The sequence below is a fragment of the Larimichthys crocea genome, chromosome VI, assembly GCF_000972845.2.
Source record: "Larimichthys crocea isolate SSNF chromosome VI, L_crocea_2.0, whole genome shotgun sequence".
Taxonomy (NCBI): domain Eukaryota; kingdom Metazoa; phylum Chordata; class Actinopteri; family Sciaenidae; genus Larimichthys; species Larimichthys crocea.
The window spans coordinates 5,327,702-5,340,821 of record NC_040016.1 but is presented as its reverse complement, the minus strand read 5'-3'; the positions used below and the strand labels follow the sequence as shown (position 1 = coordinate 5,340,821).

At 42.7% G+C, this 13,120-nt stretch overlaps 2 protein-coding genes across 4 annotated transcripts; both read right to left on the bottom strand.

Annotated features, from left to right (window-relative positions):
• Window positions 1–452: 452 nt before the first annotated feature.
• Window positions 453–9,373, bottom strand: trpc4apa (transient receptor potential cation channel, subfamily C, member 4 associated protein a). Of its 3 annotated transcripts, none has more exons than XM_010755847.3 (18): window positions 9,202–9,373; window positions 6,984–7,112; window positions 6,746–6,862; window positions 6,551–6,608; window positions 6,390–6,445; window positions 6,093–6,221; window positions 4,898–5,099; window positions 4,631–4,816; window positions 4,390–4,532; window positions 4,205–4,300; window positions 4,016–4,074; window positions 3,742–3,927; window positions 3,557–3,647; window positions 3,304–3,444; window positions 3,076–3,187; window positions 2,775–2,887; window positions 2,426–2,632; window positions 453–1,654 (listed from the first exon to the last, which is right to left on the bottom strand). In XM_010755847.3, the coding sequence occupies exons 1-18, from the start codon at window positions 9,325–9,327 to the stop codon at window positions 1,517–1,519; spliced, it is 2,289 nt and encodes a 762-aa protein (XP_010754149.1). In that variant the 5' UTR covers window positions 9,328–9,373; the 3' UTR covers window positions 453–1,516. The 3 variants fall into 3 exon arrangements, with proteins under 3 accessions (XP_010754149.1, XP_010754141.1, XP_027134671.1); XM_010755839.3 differs by having other exon boundaries at window positions 4,169–4,300; window positions 9,202–9,372; XM_027278870.1 differs by lacking the exon at window positions 9,202–9,373 and adding an exon at window positions 9,072–9,091 and having other exon boundaries at window positions 4,169–4,300.
• A 131-nt stretch (window positions 9,374–9,504) lies between these two features.
• Window positions 9,505–12,861, bottom strand: sla2a (Src like adaptor 2a). Its single transcript, XM_010755828.3, has 8 exons — window positions 12,576–12,861; window positions 11,947–12,048; window positions 11,759–11,858; window positions 11,585–11,671; window positions 11,127–11,230; window positions 10,663–10,815; window positions 10,439–10,568; window positions 9,505–10,070 (listed from the first exon to the last, which is right to left on the bottom strand). Exons 2-8 carry the CDS (start codon window positions 12,017–12,019, stop codon window positions 9,947–9,949), a joined length of 771 nt encoding a protein of 256 aa, XP_010754130.2. The 5' UTR covers window positions 12,020–12,048; window positions 12,576–12,861; the 3' UTR covers window positions 9,505–9,946.
• Window positions 12,862–13,120: the final 259 nt, after the last annotated feature.

The following is a 13,120-nucleotide window of genomic DNA, read 5'->3' as shown; positions in this document are numbered from 1 at the left end:
ATGAACATGTATTATGACTCGTGACATGCTGGGAGTAAAACTGTACACTTGTCATTAGAAGTGGTTTGATCTGTACGGCGTCAGGATAAAATATGAGGTAGCTCATCCTGTTGTACTTATCTCAGGTTGGGTCTGTTTGAAATTTGAGACACCAAAGATCTGTTCAGCTTTGCATCTTCCATTTCCACAAAACTGCTGCACATTCAAACCATGGACGCATCATCAACACAGCCGTGCCTTCTGCTTCATCTTTATCCAAACTAAAGATCAAGTGGTGCCATGCAAAGAGAGCCATCACATAGAAAGATTGTCATTCTCAGCTTGTAGTCAAAGATTTTAAGAAATCCCAGAAACCAGAGAAAGTGGTGAACCTTCAGTCCAGTGCTGATGATGCTTGGCAGAAGGCTAGTTCACATAAACGTTGCGTGGACTGGAACAATGAAAGTGGTATCTTAACACTAGCGCCTGCATAGTTTATTCTTGTCCAAAAGCATCTCTCACAACATGGATACAAATTCAGTTACAAAATCAAAGTTTTTAATCAACAAATGTGTTAAAATATAATAAACAAAAACAATTTCTTCTGTGCAATGTTTTATTCTACAGTTTATCCAGAGCTAAAAGCCATTGTTTTCAACAAAGACAAAAGTAAATCAACAAAAAATAACCTGGTAAAGAAACAAGTCCCTGGGTGAAGCTTCTGAAGCCACAACAGAGTGGATGGTTTTATGTGAGAGGAGCGCCATGTTGAAACATGTCAGCCGGCTCACAAGCTACCTAAATGTGCTGAGTAGAGCCAGAAAGCACCGATCGACGATAGCCACCTAATAAAATAGACCCACAGACAGGTTAAATGAAAATGCTGTTCATTGAGAGACCCCTGCAAAAACTCCAATGTCACCAGGCCCCCACACACAGGTCAGGTTTGCGGAGTGGCATGAAGTCAGAGCGTGTAGGTAGTGGGAGAGTGAGGCCGGGGACTCCTGGCAGCCTTGTAATGCACCACTGCACATCCTGGGTGCTGGGTTACGATGTAGTCTGTGGCCAACCAAGTCCACGTGAAAATCTTTTTTTTCCTTTTTTTCTAACAATTTGTTGAATCATACGTATTTTTTTTGTCATAGAATTTTGTATAGGTTATATAAAAGGCTCTATTTGAATTGCACCTAAAGCAAACAACCAATGCAGGTGTCATTTCTCAAGGTCCCTCAATTGTCTGTTAAAAGATGTGGACGATCTGGGGTGGGCGCACAGGTTATCCCCCTCTTCCTTTAAAGAAGAGGACGGTAACTTGAGAAGATGACAGCCACGCAAATTTACGTCCCTCACGTCTGTGAGACAGCCTCCATGCGAAGGTACTGACAGCAAACAGGTGAGTCTTTACATCCAGAACGCAGTCACAAAGCACCTGGACGGCTCAGGTCAGGGGAGTCATCACCCGCTTTAGGTGTCCATGCTCCCTGTGCCCCTCTGCCCTGTCCCACCCACCCAGCACACTGAGTGCACACACTGAAGGTCAATCTTCCAGCAGGTCTCTGTCCAGATCCATGAAGGGCTCATCAATGTAGCTCGCTATGGCACACAGAGAAGTCCTGTCTGAGCCCAGCAGCACTGACACCGTCTCCTTCCAGTAGCTGAAAGGGATACAGGAGCTCTGAGGAGGGAAAGCAAAAGAATTTAGAGCTAAATCGAAATTAGTACAGCAGTATGTGGTAATGGTTACTAACTGCTATTAGCTTTAAGCTCAGCAAAGAAATCAGCCAGTGTAATCTTGGATTTACATATATGTATATTAAGATGATAATTTCAGCATTCAATAATAGAATGAATGTTTTTTTCTAATGTTATGGTGGTGTACATGTGAAAAACATAAACCATCGTTAATGGTAAAGCAGCAATGATTGCTATTTTTGACCACTTGGGGGCAGCAGAACAAGCAAACACATAACACTGACATCACCTTTTAAAGTTGTTATGGCCCATTTAAGCATTCAGCAGTTGCAGAACATCATCAACATTATTTAAAGCTGCATATCTGGTGAATGTTTAAGTCCCACCCAACCAAAATATCTGGCTCTTCAGCTGCTAAGTGGCCCAGTATACATCATGAGCGTGAAGTAAAACCAAAAGATCGAGAAAGTTTAAGAAGTGAAAGTTATTGAAGTGAAGTCACCTCACATCACGTGTCACTGTGGAGCAGCACTCAAAGCACTTGTATGTCCTTGTTTTCATAGCATGTATGATGTGATCTCCCTTTCAGAATGTTTTGAAAGGCTGACAGCGAAGTGACTGAATCCAAACTGTACACGCCGAGAGGAGATTCACACATCGGGCTGCTGATTCGCTGCAATGCAGCCGTTTTAGACTTTGGTGAAATTGGGGTATTTAACATTGCTTCAACTGTGTGCAGGAAGGAGCTACTCACATTCTCCAGACAGGTGCTGTCTTTGTCCTTGTTGAGGTAGTGGCGCTGCCAGAAGCGTAGTAGGTTGTGAAAGTTGTTGAGCAGGCAGCCCGGGTACTTCTCTGCATACTCCTTCTCCCGCAGGGCGTTGAGGTAGAAGGGCAGTTTAGCCTTTCTTCTGGCCAGCATCAAGATCACCAAACTGGTGTTTAAACAGCTCACGTTCTCCTGCAGGAGAAAGGAGATGGATGCACAAAGAACAAGATTTGAACAACAATTAGTAAGGAGTGTCTATAGTGATACAAAATAGTCAATGCTTGTGAGTAACGGAGTTTCCCTGAATACATGTGACGTGAAAATGAAACAAGACCTGTGTGAGCGTCTGTACGTTGATGATGTTGATCAGTCGAAAGAGGAAGGACAGCCTGTTCTCAACTCTGGCCATGTAAGACAACAGGCAGCACTCAGAAAGTACCTCGACCACTGGAAATAAATACACAACAAAATGTATGTTTCATGAGGGAAAAAATGTTCCTTTTATTTGTGATCTTGAAACAGGGGTTTTGAGTGTGAACTTTATTTAACACGTAGTACTTTTTGCTTTTGCTGTTGATTTCTGACAAGTTCTCTGGCCCAGACATGATTTCACTAACTTCTCTTTTCTGGATTACCTTTGACGTCTTCAGTCTGGCTCTCAAAGCGGTCCAATGAAAGGACGATGCAGCGCACCAACATGTTAGAGTCCACAAGAGAACTGTTGATCTGCGTCAGGAAGGTCTGAAACTACAGGAGAGAATTCAAGTATACTCTTAGACACGCGTTCATCCACCAAACAAGCTGAGAAACTAATTAACCATTTTTTTTGTAAATCATACAAAAGAAACAGTATACAACTGTACCTTCTCTGGAGTGTTAACATATTTGTTGAATCTTTTGAAGGCATCGATGTTGAACTTCATGAGCTCTCCAAGCAGATCAAAGTAGCTCTGTAGGACATCGCGAGATGTACAGCCGCTGTCTATGATGCAGAACAGGATGTGCTGTCGAGGGATGAAAAGCAGAAACTGAGCAGCTATTCATTTAACAAACAAACATAAAAGTGCAATATCTTTCATGGATGATGAGAAAAACAAGCTGTGGTTGGAGTTTTACCTCTAGTAGTCCCCTCTTCAGGAGGAACATTTGGTCTGCATAGGAGGTGGCTCCTCTGAGAAAACTTTCCACTGCCCTTGCCTGCCAGAATCTACATACAGAGAGAAAAAGGCTCAGCAGAGTTAAAAAACAAACAAAAAAACCCTTCTCTTTCAAGATAAGCTGCTGTTGTTGAAGTCGCTGACCTGAACGACGAGTCTGGAGGCTCCCTCTTCATGACAGTGAGGATGCGTGTAAGGAGACCCTTCTTCCCATCACACACTAGGCTTCTATCTGTGTTGACCAAAGCTTCCACCTCGGGGATGTTAGCCTTCATGGATATGGCACTCAGTTCATTCAGCTCCTGGCTATTCAGCAGGAGGTATTTGTTCCTGAAAGACAAGGCAAACGTTTCAAACCACAAGCAAACTTTAAAAAGGAGAAGTCAGACCCAAGAGAATTTAATTATGGATCACTTACTCGTGATGATCGCTGAAACTCTGAAGTAGCCGCAGAAATTGGATTTTAAAGGATATTTCCTGCACAAAGAGAATAAAGAGTGTCAGTGGTTATGTCTAACTTTAAAATGTTTCACTCAACAGTCCGGGAGAGAGTCGAGTTAAAAGTTCATACTGGACTACAGTCGCAATTCTCATTCTGGCCATGCACCACATGATTTGAAGCCGTGTATTTTCTCCAGATCAGCTTGTCAAACAGGTTGTTGAGCCCCGGGATGAGCCGGAACTCAGCCAGCATCTTGTGCACCTGTGTGAGGGCACAATACAGGTGTCAGTGAAACACACAGCTTAGCGCAGCTGAAAACTCAAGCAGGGAAGACGTGTTCTGTTAGGTACCTGGTTCCTCTGTCGGCCCATAAGAAGGACACACAGCACATAGAGCACTTCAACTTTATACATGATCTCATGGACGATCTTCATAGACTGAGGCAGTCGATGTCTCAGAGGGCTGGTGGCAAGTGAACTCTCATCTGATGATTCTGAAGGTGAAGAGGGAAAAAACAAAACAATCTCAGTCAAAACTGATAGGATTTAAGTAGTGTGATGATTTGGCAGCAGAAGTGGGCTGTTGTCTCACCTGTGCTGCTTTGCTCAGCCTCCTCAGTGGCCATCTGCATGAGGGCATCCAGCACGAGAGCATTGTCCAGCCAGGTGTACCAGTCCTCCAGCTCCTGCAGGAAGTTAGCTCCCGTGGCCTCAGACACCTTCCTAGTGGCCAGCTTACACAACCGCTCAATGAAGCCAGGGATGTTCAGCAGGGTCACTGTTGGAGAAAAATAGTAATAGTTCATTTACTGATCAATTATTTTAGAATGGCACAAAATATATTATGTAGTCAACGTACCCTGGTTGACCTCTGCCCGTGAGGGGCTAGCATTGCGTTTCTGCTGTGCATTTTTGGCCAACAGGGTGTGCTTATCATCATTTCCAACATCTGGTTCTGAGATGGTGACAGACAGGATGCGGCAGAAGTTGGCTAGCTGTTGTTGGTCAAAGCTTTGGACCAGGCCTGACAGGTTGGGGATGCCCTCTAACTGAATCATCTCCTGAAAGATGCAAATATATGAACCGTCAGACAGAATTACATTGACATGTGACATCTGAACACATAACATGCTCGAAGATTGACCCTGACTGAATTTGCTATCGTTCAGTACATGGAGAAAAGCTAAAAAAAATAAAAACACAATTTACTTCATTCATTTAGGAACCCAGCATCAAACAAGCAGCTTAACAGATAAAGAGTCAGTTATGTTCTGAATATGTTCCCCACCCCATGATTGTTGCAATGATTCATCTGAACTACTGAAGATGTTTTGATCTATTTTTATCTGAAACGCTCAGGACAGGTTATGTGAAGTAAAATCATTTTCTACAGATAACTTCCTTAGACATGCCTAGATATGCCTAAGCACACATTATCTTCTCTGGGACTACTAAATAAAGACACTGTAGTGCTGGAACAATGTCTATTTTTTGCAAAGACGTTTTGTTGTGTACAAGTAATTTTTGAGGAGATGCACAAGCTACAAGTGTCTACAAAGTATTTTAAAAGATATGATGAATCACAAGTGAGACATCAAGGTTCATGCAAATTAACAAGACACCAGACTACACAGTACTCATCGCTTGTCATGTTTCTACATGCTCGGCATAGATAGTGACATGCATTTTAAAACAAAGAATATCAAGAGAGATTCAAGCAGAGCGCATGATGCTAAAATTAAAGCACGGTGTGACATTAGGGCGTTAGCAACTCTGCCAGGAACAATCATTCTGGCATCTGAGGTGTCTGTACATGGACAACAGAGCTAGCTGATAACAAAACAAATGTATCAGCAGAGCACAGATTAACAGAGGCTGTTATTTCCACAGAAAAATTAATGATGACTTAAACTGATATTCAAGGTATTTAAGATCACGGCTTGCCAATTGTGTCACCACAAAGTGACTAGAGGCCTTTCAACTGTGGAGTCAACAAGGCCATAAAAAGTGTTTATATGCTTATGCTGAAGATTTAATACAAGGACAACTCTGACCTTTTTGACTCCAAGAATATCTTCAATAAGTGTAGCGGTCTGTAGGAAGGTCTTCTTGTTTGTCATCAGGGTGAAGAGAAACAGAACAAAGTCATCCCTCGCTGCCAGGCTCTTTGTGACCCCCTCCGTCTAGATTTTGTAAGAACACGTGCACGTTAATTAAACCATCACCTAAAACACAGTGCAGCACAAACCAACAACATGGAAAACACTTCATGTACATGTGCTAAGCCGAAGCAAGGTACGATGCACCTCTGACATTTCTCTGGTACTGACAAAATGTAACAGGATACTCACACATATACAACAGTTGTAGAGAACACTAAGGCAGTCCTTGACCAAGTCATCATTCACTGTTGTAATAGAAACACAGTTGTCAGTCTGAATGCCAGAAAGTATCACAAAATTAAAATCTATTATCTTGTAAAAACAGGCAGCATATTCACAGCTTTACTTACTTTTAGGTTTTTTCTTCTGCATAGTTAACGTGGGCCTCATCAAGATTTCCACAAGCAGCTTCAGGGAAAACAGGAAAATAAGCATTCAGTGCTGTGAGCCAAGACAGTACAAGTTGTGCCAAATGGTTCACGGGGAGCTAACGTCTCCACGTTTAATAATTAAAGAGCATCAAGCACTTGGAATGTCAGACTTACATCGACTCCACCAAAGAGGTCAAAGGTGTACGTGTTGGGAAAGGTGGATTCCTGAGCGGTCTTCCTGTCCTCTGTGACAAAAGACATGGCCTCCATGGAGAGCTGGGATGATAATACCTGACAAAAAAACCCATTGTCCACATGTAATTTACTCCACAGTGAAACATTCAGCAACAAGCTGCTAAAAGCAGTCGTTCCACAGACTGACTGATGGAAGGACTTCGTGCTGTGTGGTTACCTTAAGAAAGCTATGGGCATGGGAGAGGTCACTGTTAGGATGGCTGCTCTCATAGAGCTTCTGCAGCAGTGTAGGGATGCCATGCCACTTGGCCCTTTTATCTCTCTCCTGGAGCAGGCCTCCTGGGAGCTACAACGCATAAACACAGGCAACTTTAGAAAGTGCAACACACACGGCAGGAACGTATGGTTAGTTGCATCAGTGCTTCAAGTAGTTTTAAAAGGTCTATTTTTGCTTATTGTACTGGAAGTCAGGGCTGCAACCTCGTTTAAACTTTTGGTGTTAAAAAAGTTTCATACGGAGAATATCAGCGTGATTCAAGGTAAAAAAGATGAATATTATGCAGTCTATAAAATGGCTGATCAAATCTAAATAATTAAACACATTTTGCATTTGATAACATTCGCAGCTAATCTTCCTTCACATTCTGAACACAAACAAAAAGCCGCAGAGAGTCTTTAAATGAGATTAGAGCTGAGCCACACCTCAGGACATAAAGCAGACTGCAGCAGCAAAGAACAAAAACTGAAAGCAACTACAGCTGAGTTTGATTTTGTCACTCACACTGTGGGGCAACAAAATCCTGACCTGGCTCATAGTGCATGGATGTGAATGTTTTGTGCAGAAAGGACATAATGTGCAGCAGAAAGTTGAAACTGTTTAAAAACAGACGGTTTTGACAACAGTGGGACTTTTGATGTAACGTGGGAAATGACATCATTTCCCATGTTTCTTTGCTCTGTGTACAAACAAAACATTAAAAAAAGCCGAGAACTCTTGACTCAGATAACCTTGACATTATTTTCTCTATACAGGTGACCAGTGTGACAACACTGTGCATCCGACACCCAACTCACACCAACTGTCTCTAAAATGTCTTTGAAAGTCCTGGAAGCATCAGCATGATCAAACAAAAAGCTCACACAGGTGTCAAGATAATGACAAATGGTATCAGAAGAAATTGGCCCCAATAACAAACAAACAAACAAAAATAAAGACAATCCATCCATTTTAAAATGTAAATGTGCAAATACTGACAACTGCTGCAGCTCGGTGAGCACCAACAACCGACTCTAGAGTTTAAAACTTGATGACAGTGTCACTAAACAAGGATCCCTCTCCAAGGAGCACACAGAGGACAGAGGAAGTAGTTTTCTTGGGGAAAGCTTAACAGCAGCTTTTTTGCATACTAATGATGACCAGCTCCCTCTGCAAGACACCAAACACAAGAGAGTTCACAATATGGCAGCGGTCAGGAAAGTTGCCACATTTCGAGGTTATCAGGGATTTATTGAGCTTTGACAGGATTCACTTCACTACCTTAAAAACTGCAAGTCAGCAAGGAAGGCACCAAACCGACAGCACGGTGATAAATGTCTTTATGCAGAGACAGACAGACGTACATGAGCTGCATGTGTCAAAATGTCAGGACAGGTGTCACGTTCATACGGACCCACCAAAACAGTTGACGTAAACCCGCGTCATGTTACATCCAAACCGACCGTTTCAAATATGCGCCGCAAAGTTACAATTATCGTGCAAATGTCCGCTTGTGTGTGAATAAAACATAAACCCGCTGAGGTTAACTTGTTCACACAGCTGTTGTGGCGTGTCCATTTATGGGAAACATGGTTATTGTCGTCAGGGTGTCGTTACGTAATCACCTGAGCCGTTCAGCTGGCTTAGCTAGCTGACGTTAGCCCGTGTGCTAACATTAGCTGCTGCCCCCGCCGCTGGTTTGTGAGATTTTAGCGCTTTAAAAAACATTTAACGACTTTCTCTCCGGTAACGCTGACACCCCGGTGCCCGATAAAAACAGCAAGAGTCCTGCAAGGTTTCAGCTCAAACGGGTTTTATAGCGAACCTGGCCTATAATGCTAAGCTAACGTGGAGCTAACAACAAAAGAGCCACTCGGAGCGGAGCTGGCTTCTCTCACTTTCTGTGCTGCTGGCGTTATTTTCCTTGTCAGCGAGCAAAAAATATCACCCAGGACTCCAGTGGCATAAAAGCGTATGCTTTGCGTTTTATAAATAACACGTAACGTTGCAGCTAGCTGTAAAACCAAAGCTGACGGGGGGGACGACTACCGTGCATCTCCAGTCAAGTCTCCCGGACAAGCGTCTTCGTTTTCAGGCTGGATTCTAAGCGCAAGTCCCCGGTCTCGGTCGACCAACATTCGGATGTCTCTGCTGCCGAAACATGCATCGTTTGTCTTACCTGCGTCCCTCGACTGAAACCCTGACCAGTGATTTTACTGGCCGTGAACTTTGTGACGATATTGCTGGTGCAATTTCTTCGTTTTCCTCCAGTACAAGGGGACTCGGACCCCAAAAGCGTCGCCATTATTTCTTCTTCCTGAACTGAACTGTTCGGGCAGGAAGTGCAAAGCTTTGATGAATTGTTGGAGGTAATTAAGCGACATCTGCTGGCAGAGATGCGCACTGCAAGGACCGAGCGTCTCATATTGTTTGTTTGGATCACATTTATTATTACACCAATAAAATAAAAGGCAAGACTCGCTTGAAGTTTAGGTGGTTATATTTGTATGTGTTTATTTATCACATGACTCATATATTTTATTGGATTCCAATAATATAACCATGACAACAATCATATTACAATATAATTCATTGCAGCATGTACGTGTTAAGTTATAAATTAAGAGAAACATTCAACATGTGAGACCACATGAAATTTCTCACTGACATTCAGCTCACGCCTCCACTGCATGTCTCTTTGGACACAAAAACCAGTCGTCTTGTTGACATGCAATATGTCACAACTGCAAACATCATAGTGTCTCAGCCCTCCTCCTGCTCCAGGGCAGTGTACATAGACTACATCTGGGCGTCCAAATGACCTTTTCTTATGGCTTGCCCATCCTGCAGGTGAGACAGGACAGTATCTGACTGTACTCTTATCTGTCCGACTTTATTCTCGCAGACTGATCCACTGTCTTTCCTCAAGTGTCCCAGCTGTGATTGTCGCCCTCTGTCATTTGGAGATAGGAGGCGATGGCCTCCCTCAGCCCCTCGCTCACCAGAGAGTTGTCTGACTCTGTTCTCTTCTTCCTGAAAATCGCTGACCTGAAGGAGAAAGAGGAGGATTTTCAAAAAAAATTAATGAAGTGATCATATTATTGGTTATTTTACTTTTGCCACAATGTCCTAAATATGGGTTCAGTGTCAAGCACTACTTTTCACTGGTGTAGAAGTTACCCTGTATTTAATTATTATAATCTACTGTCAGCTACACAATCAAACCTGGCAGACTAACATAGTCTGAGCTGTTGGTGTTGTATACATACTCTCCACACTCAATGAATCACACATTCAACAAACACTGGATTTATCAGCCACCAGGGGCTCGTGTTCTACTTTCTTTATAACAGGTAATAGAGTGACATCTTGTGGCAGTCATCAGTAGATGTATGGCTAGAGAGAGTCTACCACACCTGCTAATGTCCTTCCAGTTTAACGTAGGCCTCCTGACAGTTGTGGGTATAGGTGCGGCCTCTCTAGGGTTGTTGAAACCTTGGATGTAGCAAGGCTCTGTCAGCCGACAGCACAATCCATGTGCAGACTCTGGAAAAAGAAGGCAACGTTTTCAATATTGCTCTCTTAGTGTTGTCTCTGGAATGTACAGGCAAGAAAACAGCTTTAAATCCTCAGTACAAACCTGAGTAGTGTTCCACCAGGTGATGCAGGGAGGGGAAGGTGAGTCCTGGAGTTATGTACACCCAGCCATTTTCAAGTTGAGAGACGCGGTAGTGCTTTACAGAGTCCATGTATGAAGGGTTGGTCCTCCTCAGGACAGACAGCGAGTAACAATCTGAACATCAAACACACAGATGCAGCAGTTAAACTACAGTCGCTCATGATTCTTCACTTTGCAGGTCATTTGTTCCATCACAGATTCATGTTCCTTATCCTGACTACACCTTAATTCCAGTTTAGGACAGCCTCATGATCTGACAAATTGGAAGATACTGTCTTAAAATAGTGGAAACTGCATCAGAAACAATACATCTGATGACTTAATATTTTAGCTCATTTTACATAGTGGTGCTAGAGTGTTGGGCTTGGGTTCAACATGTTTATAATGCCATTCACAATGAGAGAGTAAGGAGACAGTCCTCTAACCTCTGTTTGTCTCTGACTCTCGGATCAAGAAGGCTCCATTTGGGTTACTCGGCTGCATGAGCAGCTCCATTGCTTTGTACCTGCTGATGCCTGTGAACAGCCACCTGAACAGAGAGAAGACACATTGGGACGGTCACACAGTATTGTCGTGCAGACATTAAAAAAAGAAAGATATTTTGCTGTCATTTACAAGTTTGGAAAATTCACTGGAACAATATCAGAACACATTCCCCGCTGGAGGAGGACTGAAACTACTGGAGGCAGAGGTTGATGTCACCAGAGAGAACTTAAGTCTTGTTCCAAACCTCTGTCTCCACTGAGGTAAAGGTCACCTATACAAAGACTCCTCCTACCTGGCAGGGAAGTCCCTGCCCTCTACAACTCCTCTGCATTTTCACACACACATACACAGTGATGAGACACAGGTCTTCATACATGCTCTTATGACAAGGTCTTACCTATGTGTCACCTTAGCCGTGTAGTTGGTGGGAACATAGCTCTCACGTCCTGTGGACGTGGACCTCACTATCATAAAATCGCCGTCACTGTTGGAAAAAAATAAACACTCATGACTAATTCTATCTAGGTTAAAACAAGGGTGAGAGTGAAAGATTAGGAGCCACATCACATACTCTGATAGGATGGTGAGTAGTTCTCCAATGCACATGGTCAATTCTGTGCGCCCATAGGACGGGTAGTTATAGAGAGACACAATCACGCTGTCCTGGGGGACTGCAAAGAGAAAGAAGGAGATGACTATAATAAACCAACATTTATCTTATTTTTGATTTGTGTGTCACTGACTTTTCATATAATGTACCTGGTGTTACAGGTTCAGGTGGATTTTCAAGCATTGCCAGGTTGGATTGGCATCTGATGGGGCACATCCCCATGTTTTTGGCCGCTCGCTGATTTGAAATGGCTGAGAAAATAAGAGAATTAAAGACCATAATTAGAGTTGTGTGTCTTCAGTAACCTTCAATAATCTTCACATTCACAAGTTATCACGCCATTGTCAGTAAAGTGGCTAACAGGTACTGCACGTTATTTTGTAACGTAGCAACAGAGCCTAGATACAGGAAGGTGCCTAACCACAACAAGAGGTATTGATATCCTGTGTTAAATTTCCATGCAACATGTTTGTGTGGAACGAAGTCAAGTTCACATAAGAGTGATTTAATTTGAAGAGATTTGATTTTATTCTTATGATGCATACTACTTTTTCATACAAGCAGCACCAAGTTAACAGAATAGCTTAAATAATAATAATAAAAAAAAACATTTTAACCAGTAACTCATTCATGTAGTGCAAAATAATTACCAATAAATTTTATGTATATATGTAATATAAGTGATCAGGCAACAAGTTTACTAATAATATGAAAGTTTAATTACTGGACAAAAAGAAATGAAAGAAAGAAAATTTCTTTAAAGCAGTAGTATACTCACATCCTTGAAGTTTCTTTTACGATGTTTGCCCAGTGATGATATGCTGCACAAATAGTGATCCAGATCCTTCTATGACTGATGGGTAAACTCCAGAGCTTCGTGATAAAAAGTCCTCCTCTGCCTTCCGCTCACACACATACAAATGGGTGCCTGTTGTATATGTCTTAGCTCGGGTTCCCACTGAGGTCTGCTGATCAATCAGAATGACTGTGTTCCCTCCTCTGCTCAGTTCCCATGAACACTGCTGTGTTTTCGCAGCTGTTTATAGATGGGGGCTGACTGAAGAGATGAGGCTTCCTGCATATATGTCACCCTGCTGCAGCTTCCTGTGACGTCCAAGACTTTGACATCCTGACTCAGAAAAGCTCGTGCTGATCTCTCTGATGAACAATGTCATAGAGCATGACTTGTTTATGGAATAAACTGTATGTAAGCAGTATTTACAAACACGTATTTGAGGCGCACTGTGGTGGGCTGAAGCATCACATCACTACACTGGTTAAACCTACACTCTATCTGTGATGCCTGATTAATGGAAAAGGTTG